This window comes from Bos grunniens, chromosome 3 (assembly GCF_055505025.1).
Source record: "Bos grunniens cultivar Pamir isolate PY7600 chromosome 3, Bosgru_T2T1.0, whole genome shotgun sequence".
Taxonomy (NCBI): domain Eukaryota; kingdom Metazoa; phylum Chordata; class Mammalia; order Artiodactyla; family Bovidae; genus Bos; species Bos grunniens.
Genome location: NC_141167.1, coordinates 87,375,346 through 87,388,355, shown reverse-complemented (window position 1 = coordinate 87,388,355; position 13,010 = coordinate 87,375,346). Strand labels below are relative to the sequence as shown.

At 39.2% G+C, this 13,010-nt stretch overlaps 1 protein-coding gene across 10 annotated transcripts in view; it reads left to right on the top strand.

Moving 5' to 3' along the window:
* The window catches only part of PSMA5 (proteasome 20S subunit alpha 5), a 21,723-nt gene extending 8,713 nt beyond the window's left edge, over window positions 1-13,010 (top strand). For 3 of the 10 annotated variants that reach the window (XM_086391621.1, XM_086391619.1, XM_086391620.1), the window contains exons 3-9: window positions 1,091-1,217; window positions 3,432-3,499; window positions 4,424-4,531; window positions 4,673-4,731; window positions 5,322-5,424; window positions 6,442-6,528; window positions 12,770-13,010. In XM_086391621.1, coding sequence (XP_086247747.1) covers window positions 1,169-1,217; window positions 3,432-3,499; window positions 4,424-4,531; window positions 4,673-4,731; window positions 5,322-5,424; window positions 6,442-6,528; window positions 12,770-12,847 — 552 coding nt within the window. In that variant the 5' untranslated portion in view covers window positions 1,091-1,168 and the 3' untranslated portion in view covers window positions 12,848-13,010. Of the gene's footprint in view, window positions 1-1,090; window positions 1,218-2,893; window positions 3,155-3,431; window positions 3,500-3,780; window positions 3,885-4,423; window positions 4,532-4,672; window positions 4,732-5,321; window positions 5,425-6,441; window positions 6,529-12,769 lie in introns of those variants that run through there. The other 7 variants (XM_086391625.1, XM_086391626.1, XM_086391623.1 and 4 more) reach the window with 4 other exon arrangements.

Genomic DNA, 13,010 nt, shown 5'->3' with positions numbered 1-13,010 from the left:
AGAGGAGCAAGCACATATAGTCCTGGGAGACATTATGAATGATGGGGTGGGATTTGGATTGGAAAAGGGAAGAGTATATTCCAGGGGTGACAACATGGCAGAGGTGCAGATGCGGGGGATGACATGGCATGAGAAAATGGATTTGGCTGCAACGAGGGCATCTGGTTAGAGGATAATGTGTAATAAAGTTGGAAGAGAAAAGTATGATTAGGTTTTGAGAACTCTGGAGGCTTGCTTGGATTTTATGTGTAAGCAGTATAGGGAGACATTGGTTCTTCACAGAAGTATAATGAGAATAGCATATTATTGTATCAGTTAGGCTGTCCATGAACAATGCATTGGGAGAGAGATTAAAGATGGGGAGACTAAGTAGGAGGATGTTGAAGTCATCTTGGCACATAAAACAGCTAACATCTGTTGCTCGTTGATTATGTGAAAGTTGCCATTTTAAGTATTTTATGTATTAGTGTGTTTACCCTTCTTGATGTATAGATATTGTTATTATTATCCCCATTTTGCAGATGTGAGATGAAGGGTGGGTGACTAGGATGGTGTTGTGCAGCTGGAGGGATGAAATCAATCTATATTGTAGACTGCTAGTGACCTTGAGAGAGATTTTTATGTTGTTGGTGGTTTTTCTTTCTTTCCTCTTTTTAAAATTTTTTTAAGTAAAATTTTTTTTCTGGAGGTCACATAGATTTGAGGGATATCACCTTTTGGGATAATTCAAGGTAGCAGAGGTAAAAAGATACCAAGTCCAAAAGAAACATTAGTTGTATTATTTCTCATCCACTATGTTTAGGACTTTAGAACCTGCCCCTCTCCAAAAAATTGGCACTAGAGTTGATTGTTTTCCAGACATTTTGAGGACCTATTGAACTTCCCTTTTACAAGCACAGAATTCTGTAAATCAATGGTCTTGCCACTGACGGGAATAGTACATTATTTATTAGGGGACTCCTGTTCTCTCCGTGTACTAGATATGGCTGATTGAAGCTTCTATCCTGTGAAGATATACAGAGAGATTTCTGGTGAGTAGGTGAGACTATTCTTTGACTTCTCCGTGATAACATAACCTGTTTTTCTTTAGCTTGGTTCCACAGCCATCGGGATCCAGACATCAGAGGGTGTATGCCTAGCTGTGGAGAAGAGAATTACCTCTCCACTTATGGAGCCCAGCAGCATTGAGAAAATTGTAGAGATTGATGCTCACATAGGTAAGAAGTAGGGGAAGATCGTTCTGTAGGATCTTGCTGAGTTCATCAGTCTTCTTTGATGTTTCAAGGGAGGTTCATTAGGTGAACATCTTATTCCCTTGTTAGCTGTTGCTTTCCAGGCCATTGTGCATAACATCGGTAGCAGGAAGCAGTTGTAGGATTCACCTACTCCCAGAAGTTCCTTTCTCCCTCAAATTTAGACTTCGCAAATGTGATGGTTATTGAAATATGTAAAAGTTGAATCATAGGCCAGTTCCCTATGATGGCTGGGTCTTCGTGGATGTATAACATTAGGAGGCCACCTGGAGCAGAATTATCGTGTGGGAAGCTGGGGGTGTCCACTGAGAAAAGAGAAATTCTTAAAGATCTTCAGAGTGACTAAGGTGCAGAGAGTATAAAGATAATAGACTTTGACCCAAATCACTACTCTTCCTCCGTTTTCAGATTTATCATTTTATTCTATCTCCCCCTGCCTTCCCTTCCTCCCCTTTTGGGTCTCTGATAAATTCCCCTCCTGTAGCTTCTGGCATCATTGTAACATAAGGAGTAGTTCTTATTTATAGCATGGCATTTTAGTTGACTGCCTATATTTTCTTAACCTATCTATTCATCTAATTAATGAAACATTGATAAAATAATTAATTGCGTGAAGACATCAGAACCAAATGCCATGGTGACGAAGGAAGCTTGACACTATCTCTTTCGTAGATACAGAAACTGAGATTTAGTCTTTAAGGATTAGAACATTGTGTCTATCTCAAGCCATCTCATATACCTTTTGGAGGTAGGTCAGGGTCACTTCATTCAACAAACTGACAATCTACTATGCGCCAGACTTTGTGCTAAACACCCGGGACACAGAAAAGAGACATAGACATAGTCCTTTGTGTTCTAGGAGCATGCAGTTTAATCACAGAGATAAACATGTAAATAAGTCAATGTAATTAAGTGATGTAGATATTAAGAAAGACTGTGGCATATGCTTAGTCTTTCTGAGGGGAAATACTTAGTTTTGCCTGGGGCCTGTGGTAGTGAGGCTTTCAGAACATAATTCCATAAAGGTGAGGCTTGAGCCGAGCTGAATTCTAAAGGATAAGGAGCTGTTTACCAAGCGAGTAAGTGTCTGGGTGTAGCAGGGGAGAGCTTTGTGATCAGAGGGTATAGAAAAGAGCAAACCTGTGATGGTGTAAAATATAAAATACCCTGGCACCGGCAACTTGGGATGACTGGGAGGTATAACGTGGTAAGAAATGAGTCTGGGATCAAAGAGTGTCCTTTTTACCATATGAAAGAGCTTAAACTTGATCCTTTTGCATTGACATCAAAGATTGTATGCATTGAGGTGATATGATCAGATTAGGATTTTAGAAAAACCATTCTGACAGTAGTGTTGAAGGTAGAGTGAATGGGACTGAAACTGAAGGTGGGGAGACCAGGTCAAAAATTTTTTTCACAGTCTAAATAAAGAGATGAGGAAGGCTTTAGCCAAGGAAGTGGCCGGACATCGGCAAGGTAAGGATTAATACCAGACAGGCTAATCAGATAGTGATCGATAGAATTTGGGATTTTTGATTGGTTATGAGGGCCAGGGGAAGATGGAGTCAAGTAGGGGAATGAGTTGAATCTGTGGTCTCTCCATGCAGATATATTAAGGGAGTCATTTGGCTTTATAGGTCTGAACTGTGGGAGTGAGACCTAGGCTGGAAATTTGGATTTGAGTCATGACATGTTAAGTAATAGCCATAATCTTGGCTTCCTGGGCCATCTCTACTGTAACTAGTTGGTGTTTGGCCAGGAAATGAGATTTTTTATTTTACTTTAGGGTGTTCCACTGTAGCTCATAGTGAGATAGTTATTGAAAGTTTTTTTCCCCTTATTTTTCCTATTGGAGTGTTAGTGCTTGCATGGGCTACCAGGAGTGCTAAAGGAATGTTTGAGTATGTAAATACGACAATTCATGTTTGATTAGCTGTCCTTCTCTGTCTTCTCTCTTAATAGCTGGACTTCTGTGTCACTGTGGATGGTTTTTGTTAGTGATATAATTATACTTGTGTTCAGTGCAGATACTTGCTCATTTAATCTTGTGGGTATAGTGCTGTGGGATTGCTGGCTGGCTGCTGTGGTTTCATTCCAAAACTTCAGTTATTTCCTGAGTGGATGAAAGAGTTCTACAAGGATCTGGCTTACTGGGTCACTGTTGCTTTTACATTGCAGGTTGTGCCATGAGTGGGCTAATTGCTGATGCTAAGACTTTAATTGATAAAGCCAGAGTGGAGACACAGGTAAAGTCAGCATCAACTCTCCTTTCTACCATGATGCTTGGGTTCCTTGTTTAGTGATGATACAACTGCCTGGGCTGTACTGCAGCTATCTGTGTTAAAATCTGATGTCGCTCTTGGGAGTGATTTTGAGCAGAACCGCTGGTTGTAACTTTCTGAGGCCTGGAGTCTAGCCATCCAACCATTGCGGCTCTAAGGAAGCCCTGGTAAATAGTGCTGACAGTCTCTTGCTTTTTCTTGATTTGCCTTATATAAAGTAGGCGTTGCACTGCATTCTGTTCCCTAATTGACTTTCTGTGGGAGCACCATAGCAGGAGTAGAGGTAGCTAAAGGAGTTTTGCCCCACCTGCCCTTTGCTGCTAGGCTTGCAAATGACAGCTCTCCTGTGGTGAGTAATGATATGTGCCAGGTGATAAATGCTGCTTAGGAATACTGATTTTTTTTTTTTTTTTTAACTGAGCTCTTGCTGCCTGCAGAGTAGACTGGTCAAAAAAAAAAAAACCTGATTGGTAAAAATTCTTTGTGCTTATTTGCAAGTTTGCTGTCAGTACTTACGTAAGAATAAGTCATTCAGTTTAAAATCCAACAGAATAATAAAATAGAATCTTTGAGGGAAAGTGGCACTCAGCTATTAACTTGCACTTTGTGAAGAGACTAAATTTGGTTCTTTGAGGGGTTAGCTGTTTTTCAAGGGAGCGATCCTCTAGCCATCATTGCCCAGAGTCCTTTTGGTATAACTTTATTTCCAGAGCTATTCCTCTTTCTCTCATGCAGTCCCAAACATTTGAGTTTAGTGTTAAGGAAAACACACCTGAGCTTGAGCCTTCAGTTTTTAACCACAGTTCAAAGGGATGTGTGTAGTGAGATGGTGGGCTACTTTTAATGCCCTTCTTGTGAAAGGCAGACCATGCATTGCTCTTCTTTTAGAACCATTGGTTCACCTACAATGAGACCATGACTGTGGAGAGTGTGACTCAGGCTGTGTCGAATCTGGCGCTCCAGTTTGGAGAAGAAGATGCAGACCCAGGTGCCATGGTGAGTGTGGTGACTGTGCCAAGCTGTCTTGCTGTCCTGTGGGACTTAGGGTGTCTGTCCTCGGAGCATGTCTTTCCCTGGTCTTCTTGCCCTCTTACTTCACTGCTGTTCACCTTATTATCTTCTGATTTGTGGTTCTAGTCCCGTCCCTTCGGAGTAGCACTGTTATTTGGAGGAGTTGATGAAAAAGGACCCCAGCTGTAAGTACCGTTTTGCCATTTTTCTCCTGATTCTTTTTCGGGAGACTTTTTTATCATTTGGGATGGGATTGGTTGTTTATCAACTGAGAAAGATTATTATAGAGTTGTAAAAATGAAGGCCTTCTAATTCTATAAAGTCAAGTGATTCTGGGCTGCTTACACAAAGACAAATTTGGGGATTTTATGAAGAGCACCCCTATTGGAACCAGTGCTACTTCTGGAAAGAAAGGAGAAGTAACTTTGTTACTATAGTCAAGATATGTTTAGAGCCTTGCTTTCGAATATTGATTTGATCCTTATCCTCAAATGGTATTTGGATAGTCATACATAAGTGTCATATTTATATATACTGTATGTATAGAGTATATTTATATGTACTTCTCTAAATCCCAGAGGAAATTATTATTTGTTTTCTTAAGCACTTTTTAAAAGATCTGATTTCTCCAGCCATGGAACGTCTTTTGGACGTATGCCTTGGTATTTCCTGGCTGCAGGGCCAAGCATTTATATTTTTTTAGAGAGATGTTTGTAATGGAAAATATCACCATTTCTTAAGCATTTTAATCCTCTTCTTTTTGGTGGTGTTGCAGGTTTCACATGGACCCATCTGGAACCTTTGTACAGTGTGATGCTCGAGCAATTGGCTCTGCTTCAGAGGGTGCCCAGAGCTCCTTGCAAGAAGTTTACCACAAGGTAATTAAGCATTCTCATGCCTTCATTATTATTTTTAAAATCAGGGTAGAATTTACATACAATAAAATGTACAGACCTAAGAATTTATATCTGTGAATTTTGATGATTGTGTATACCCTGGTAATCACCACTTAAAATATAGAACACTTCCATCATCCTGTCCCAAAATGCTTGCCTCCTCTCCAGTCAGTCTCTCCCTCCCTTTCAGCCACGTTTGCCATTGTAGATTAGTTTTGTCTGGCCTTTTTATAAATACAGCCATACAGTTTGTGTTTTTGTGTCTGCATTTTGTTCAACATACTGTTTTTGAGATATGTTCATGTTCTTGAACATTTCAATAGTTTCTTTTTATTGATGAGTGATACACCATGGTATAGATATACCACAATTTGCTTATCCTTTATTTTTATAGCTTTACTTAGCATTTTATATTGACTACTCTGGCTCTTCAAGCAAGTGGGCTTTTTACCTTTGTGAGATGGGAAGATTTGGTTTTGGGTGACTCATTGTAGTGGCTGAAGACTGCTATACTTGTCATTCAGGTGGTTCATATAGGGATGTCTGCTTATAACGGCCCTTCATAGCATTGCTTTTACATGTGCAGGAAATTAAGTATAAAATGGGGTAAGAAAAGAGCAGATTTTCTAAACCTTTGGGCTACCTTCTAGATCATTTGGGAATTATTCATAGGATATCACCATTATTTTCTTGTTTTTAAATTAAAAGACAAGGACTGGAGAAGTTTAACTCTTTGTCCTTCAAAGATCACTTACTGTATTAAAGTTGGGGACTTTATTCTGGTTCAAAATAAAGCTTTTTTTCTCTGAATAAATGTACTCTACTTATATACCACTTACTTGAATTCTACAGATAATGCACTGTACTTACTAAGATGTTTAATTTATTAATATTTGCTGAATCATTTTTTCAGAAAGATGGGGGTTATAAGGGGGATCTGTGTAGGAAAGGAGTTATTGTACGATTAACGGCCACTCTTCTTACCCTCTTTGTTTCAAGTCTATGACACTGAAAGAAGCCATCAAGTCTTCACTCATAATCCTCAAACAAGTAATGGAGGAGAAGCTGAATGCAACTAACATAGAGGTACTTTTCTGTTTTATTGATTTTTATTCAGATATCATAGCTCTCATTGCTAAAGATTAAATAGGTCAAGACAGTCACATTTTTATATGCTCAGTTCTTAAGAAATTATTGGTTTCCTTTGAGTAAGCAATTCTAGTAAAGTAGTAATGGCAGAAGCCAAAGTGTGATGAGTTAAAGAAGAAAAGGGAGTGATGGAGTGGACAAAACAAGAATATGCTGCCTTCTCAAGAAGACATTAATGTCAGTAGCAGCAGGCAGCATTAAAGAAAAGGATTTTTGTCTTTTTAAGGATACGGAAAGACAAAAAATACTTTTATAGTCTGAAAAGAAGCAAGAGAATAGAAAAAATGTTAAAAGAATTTAAAGCAGAAGTTAGTGATGGGAAATTTCTCGAGAGAGAAGACGTGGTACAAATGAAGGAGTTCATTTTGGAAAGTAGAATTGATTCAGCATTATATAGAATACCCATTACATGCCAGGTATCAGTAGATGCCAGGGATACAGACACAAAGTCCAGTTCCAATTTAAGTGTTACTAGTATACTGTGTGGTATAGAGGACATACAGATAATTACAGCTTGGGTTGATACTTCGGTAATAGCAATAAGAATGGATTGACACGGGAACATATAACTTACACTGGGACATTAGGAAAGGCTACTGGAAGAAGTGATGTTTGGAAAAGGGAGAAGAGAATGGTATTCTGGAAGAGGAGATAGCACATGTAAACCATCATCGGGCATCAAAGGGAACCTTGAGGATTTTGTCTTATCGTTGGAATGTGAGATGTATGTAAGATGGGGAGATGATAAGAGATGACACTGGAGAGACATGGACTAGATTCGGAATGCCCTAATTTAACATTCCAAGAAGTAGACAGGAAGAAAGGAAGTAACGATAAGATAAGGTAAGTTCGGAAATGAATTGGGAGAGAGGGATTATATTTCCCTGGTGACTGTTAGATCACCTTCTGAGGGTGGGTCAATGCAACAGTGAAATTAAGAAGAATGGGAAATATTTGGAAAAGTGTTTTCAATAGGGAAGAGAGAAGACAGGGATGAGTAAAAGGATTGCTGAATCACATTAAAATACTGGCTAAGGCTGGAATCACAAATTGTAAAAAGTCAGGGTAGTGGTTACCCTTGGAGGCATGGTGTGTATGTATGTTTTAATTCAGAAAAACTTTTAAAGATCAACTGAGGCTGGAATCACAAATAAGCAATTAAACTAGTCAGCACTTAACCAGGATACTTCTCAGCTGTACTCTTTATGGACTGAGAAAATGTATATTTGAATTAAACCTCTGAAGGAGGATTGACGGGTTGTGGGCAGAAGAATGGAGAGTATTGTTATCAGTCTGTCCCCAGTAGAGCCAGCTTCTGTGGCTGCAGGGAAAGGGGCAAAATTGGATGCCAGGACAGGGGCTGGCCTAAAGGTGGGGCGATCTGAGAAGAGTTGGGATGTGGGGGTTGGGGGGCATTTGGCTTGCTTGGATTCTTTACCACTGAGCCACCTGGGAAGCCCCTTATTTTCTCTAGAGAAATGTCTGTTCAAGTCCTTTGCCCATTTTTAATGTGGGTTATTTGGCTTTTTATTGTTGAGTTATAGGCTCAGTGGGATATTCTTGATTCTGAAATGCATAATGCAGTTAATAATAATTTATAAAAGTTCCTCCCAGCTTAAATTTGGATTGACATTCCCTTGAAAACGTTATCTTGGTTATTCCTTTGTCTTTCTCTTCCCATCACCAATTTTCAACCAAACCTATTAGAACAGGTGTTTGTCCTCAGTTTCTCAATTACGTTTATAACTTGTTGTTGAGTCATTAAGCCACGTCTAACTCTTTGTGGACTGCAGCACGCCAGGCTTCCCTGTCCATTACTACCTCCAGAGTTTGCTCAAACTCATGTTCATTGAGACGGTGATGCTATCCAACCATCTCATCCTCTGTTACTCCCTTCTCCTCCTGCCCTCAATCTTTCCCAGCATCAGGGTCTTTTCCAATGAATCTTTCTCTAGAAAAATAAAAAAATTAAACTTACCTTTGTCAGCCTCTGTCTCTACCTAGTATCCTTTTTGAAAGATCAACTTTGTTGAGGTATAATGTACATGCTATAATGGGGACTTATTTTAAGTTTACAGTTCAGTGAATTTTGACAAGTGAATTACCCTTGTGTCTACCACCACAATCAAAATACAGAACATTTCTGTCATCCCCAAAAGTTCCCTTAATGCCCCTTTTTAGTTACTGACCTGCTTTTTGTCACTATCGGTTTGCTGTGCATCTTCTAGAATTTCTTATAAGTGGATCTACAGTGTGTATTCTTTTTGTGTCTCACTGCTTTCACTTAGCTTCATAATTTTGAGATTCAAGAGCCTGTTACATTTTATTGCTATTGATTGTCTTTTTTAACCTTTAATTGCTAGACGATGAATCTGTATTCATCGTCCTCACTGCCTCACCTCTCAATTATTCCTCGATCACTGCCATTGGTTTCTGTTATTTTCGAGACTGTCCCTTGCTAACATACTCCTCTTATCAGATTTCATGGTCATTTTTAAGACTTACTATATGAATTTTTCTGAAGCAGACACCGCAAATTTTCGACACTTCTAAAACTTGTCGTTTTTCCTGAAAACCATTTCCTCCTCTCATGTTTCTAATCCTGAAAAATGACAAGGTGACACCTGTAGTGTGCCTGTCATTCACAGCAGAAACCTTGAAGACATTGACCTCCCTTTGTCTTCACTGATTTGTGCCTTTGCCTCCTTAAATAACTCTCACATCAGTGCCTCTTCTTCATCCCTTCTCCCAGGGCCTTCTCTTGTTAAGTCTCTTGTTTTTCTGCTGCCTTGTATATTCTCAGAGATTTCCTAACTGGTCTTCCTGCTTCTAGCCTTGCCCTCCTCGTTTTCATTCCATTTCCCCTGCTACTTCATTGTGCTACTGAAGTGGATTTTCTGAATTGCGTAGCTAATCTCGATTGTTCTCCACTTTAAAAAAGTCTTTTCTGGGGGGATTCCCAGGTGGCTTAGTGGTAAAGAATCCATCTGCCAATATGGGAGATGCAGAAGACACTGGTTCGATCCCTCGCTTGGGAAGATACCCTGGAGGAGAAAATGGCAACTCAATCCAATATTCTTGCCTGAAAAATCTCATGGAGCCTGAGGGCTACAGTCCATAGGGTCACAAAAGAGTTGGACATGACTGAGTACAGCACACACATATGGGCAGCCAGCTGCTAAAAAAGTCTTTTTGTGACTCTTATTGTCTGCAAGATAAATTCCAAACTTCTTTTCCTGTCACAATAATTCACTACCTCTTAAAGCATACGTTTAACCTGTTAGGTTAATTTTACCTGAAGTTATCATTACATCAATTAAAAATTGCTAATCTTACATGCAAGAGATACAAGAGGCACAGGTTCAATCCTTAGGTCAGGAAGATCCCTTGGAAAAGGGAATGGCAACCCTCTCCAGTATGCTTGCCTGGAAGTTTCCATGGATAGAGGAGCCTGGCAGGCTGGAGTCCATGGGGTCACAAAGAATGGGCTGCAACTGAGCATACGTCGGAAGGTTAAATAGCAAGTGTGCTGGTACCAGGGCTTCCTCGGTGGTAAAGAATCTGCATGCCAGTGCAGGAGATGCAGTTCAGTCCCTGGGTCAGGAAGATCCTCTGGAGGAGGAAATGGATACCCACTCTGTTATTCATGCTGCGACAATCCCATGGACAGAGGAGCCTGGTGGGCTACAGCCCATGGGTTTGCAAAGAGTCAGACATGACTGAGTACCCATGCACAAGCAAAGAAAAAAAAAACAAACAATTTTACATGCAATTATCTTTAAATCCTCACAGTAGCCCTATGGGATAGGTGTTCCTATTTCCATTTTACAGAGGAAGAAACTGAGTCTTTCAGAAGGTAGGACCTTGCCCAGAGTAATAGCATTGGTAAATGGAGGGATCAGGGTTTGAACTGCCTCACCTCTCATTTATTCCTCAATCACTGCCATTGGTTTCTGTTATTTTCGAGACTGTCCCTTGCTAACATACTCCTCTTATCAGATTTCATGGTCATTTTTAAGACTTACTATATGACTTTTTCTGAAGCAGACACCTCAAATTTTGAACACTTCTAAAACTTGTCGTTTTGGGGCCTTATTTGGGGATGTGTACTTTTAACCACTTTAATATACTGTGTCTCTGAGCTCTCACTCCTAGTACTCTCCATCTTGTCTCATCTCATATGCAACCTCTGCTCTAGCCATTCAGAATTATTTTCAATAATTCTGGGTTTTTTTGCAAATACATCATCTTGTTTCATGCTTTTATGTATTTGCATATTCAACCTGCCCTCTGCTACTTAAGATTGCTGTCCTTGAAGCCTTCCTGGACTCTCTAGATTACTCCTTTGTCCCTTTCTCTGTGTGCCAGGCTCTGTTACAACCCTTATCTGACATTAAAAGCATTTGGCCTCTATAACCCTTAGTGACAGACTTTATCTTTGGATCTATAGTGCCTTGTACAACCATAACTTGTACACAGGTGCTTAGCAGTTAATTATTGATCACATCAGGAAAAGAAAATAACTCTTTATCTACCTCACAGAGGTTTTTTGAAAGTGAGATGAATAGAAAAGTAGCTTTCATATTCATTATGTAAATAAATGTATCATTATGTAAATGCAATGGATTATTTTTACTCATCTAGTGATGAGTACCTTTCTGAAAGCAGTATTTGGTTTAAGTCCTATTAGTATTGATTTGCAGCCTGGTTTTACGGGACTATTCTAATTCAGGATTACCCAGTTTCTGGTTTTTAGCCCTTGTAATGGTTTAGGAGGACTAGCTTGTGAGCCATCGGTGACTTGACAAAAACTCTAGCCCCTCACTCTTCCTCTGGTTTATTGACTTTGTATCTCTCTGTCCTCATGTCCTTAAGGGAAGTGTTTATATATTTTAATTTCCTTGAAATAGAACTTATGGTCTATATGGACATCAATAAATTATTTGACATATATTTTACAAATGTGTTTGGGACTCTTCTGACATTTCAGGTACTTGGATAGATCTTTTAAGAGAATCTAGTGGAGACTGCAGAGTTTTTTTAGTTTGTCCCTAGATTAGATCTTCAGGTGTTTTGAGATGTGCAGTCATAGTCTTTTTCTAAATTTTACCTGTAGTTGAGGCAGACTTTCATGTTCATATCATGGAACGGGATGGGCAGTTTTCAAATTATACTAAATACTAGTAGTGAATATTACTCAAAAAATGCCCTACTATGTTTAATTTTAAAGTTAAAAAATAAAATATAAGGAAATGACATCTCAAACAAACGCAAAAGCTGAAGGCAAAAATGAAGTTGCCCATATTCCTCGGTGTTGCCCTAAAACATGGGACTGTGTTGTCAGTAGAGATGATGGGAAACCTGGAGATTTGGTTAAATTTGAAACTAACCATCTTCTGCCCCTAGTCTTATATTGCTTAAATATGTTGTAACCTTGACTGCTGGATTTTACAAATATCTTGAGTCACAGCTGATTTCCTATTGTCAGTGTTAATGGGATCTTTTCATGGCCAGTCCTTTTAAAAAACAAAACAAACCTTTTTCTTACTAAGTTAGCATATAGACAATTTTATAGAAAATAGTACCCAACAATAATAGTTAGGTGGTGCTTATTATAATGTTTTAAGCACTGTTCTAAGCATTTTACATGGATTGACACATAGTTGGACACGACTTGGCAACTGAACAACAGCAGCAATCGTATGAGTTAGGTGCTATTCTTATTATTATCTCCATTATCCCAATATAAATTGAGGCACAGCGTGTCCAAGTATCCCAGGGTCACACACAAGCTCAACTTGCAAGTGTGTGAATATGCTTGTCTATTTCAGAATTTAACCTGTCTAAAGAAATCTTCAACAGAAAAACGTTCTGACCCCAATTTACTGCTGCTTTTGTGATCCTTGTTGAAGTAATCTCAAGAAGTGACAATGATACCAGGCATTTGGTTAACTATTATGTGGTTGGTTAACCTCAAAATAGAAAATTTGGTCAATAAGAGTTTTTATTTTAGAGTCAGAGAGCTATTTTAGGGACCTGCTGCTGGAAAGGCTATCCCTGGGACAGCAGATCCCTTAGTTCCTAATGGACAGCTGCATCACCAACAACTCCTGACCATGCGAGGACTAAAGCAGGTAATCGAGCCCAGTTTATTAACCCTTCTCTGTTTTCTTTCCAGCTAGCCACAGTGCAGCCTGGCCAGAATTTCCACATGTTCACAAAGGAAGAACTTGAAGAGGTTATCAAGGACATTTAAGGAAGTGTGATCCATAGAATTTCTTGGGGACAATTTCAGTTCTTCTAGTTGCCCTTAACTTTTATTTCCAGCTCCAGTTCCTTGGGAAATCTCCAGTGTATGTGCATTTTTTTATGATGTCTGTACATAAAGGCAGTTCTGAAATAAAGAAACATTTAAAATA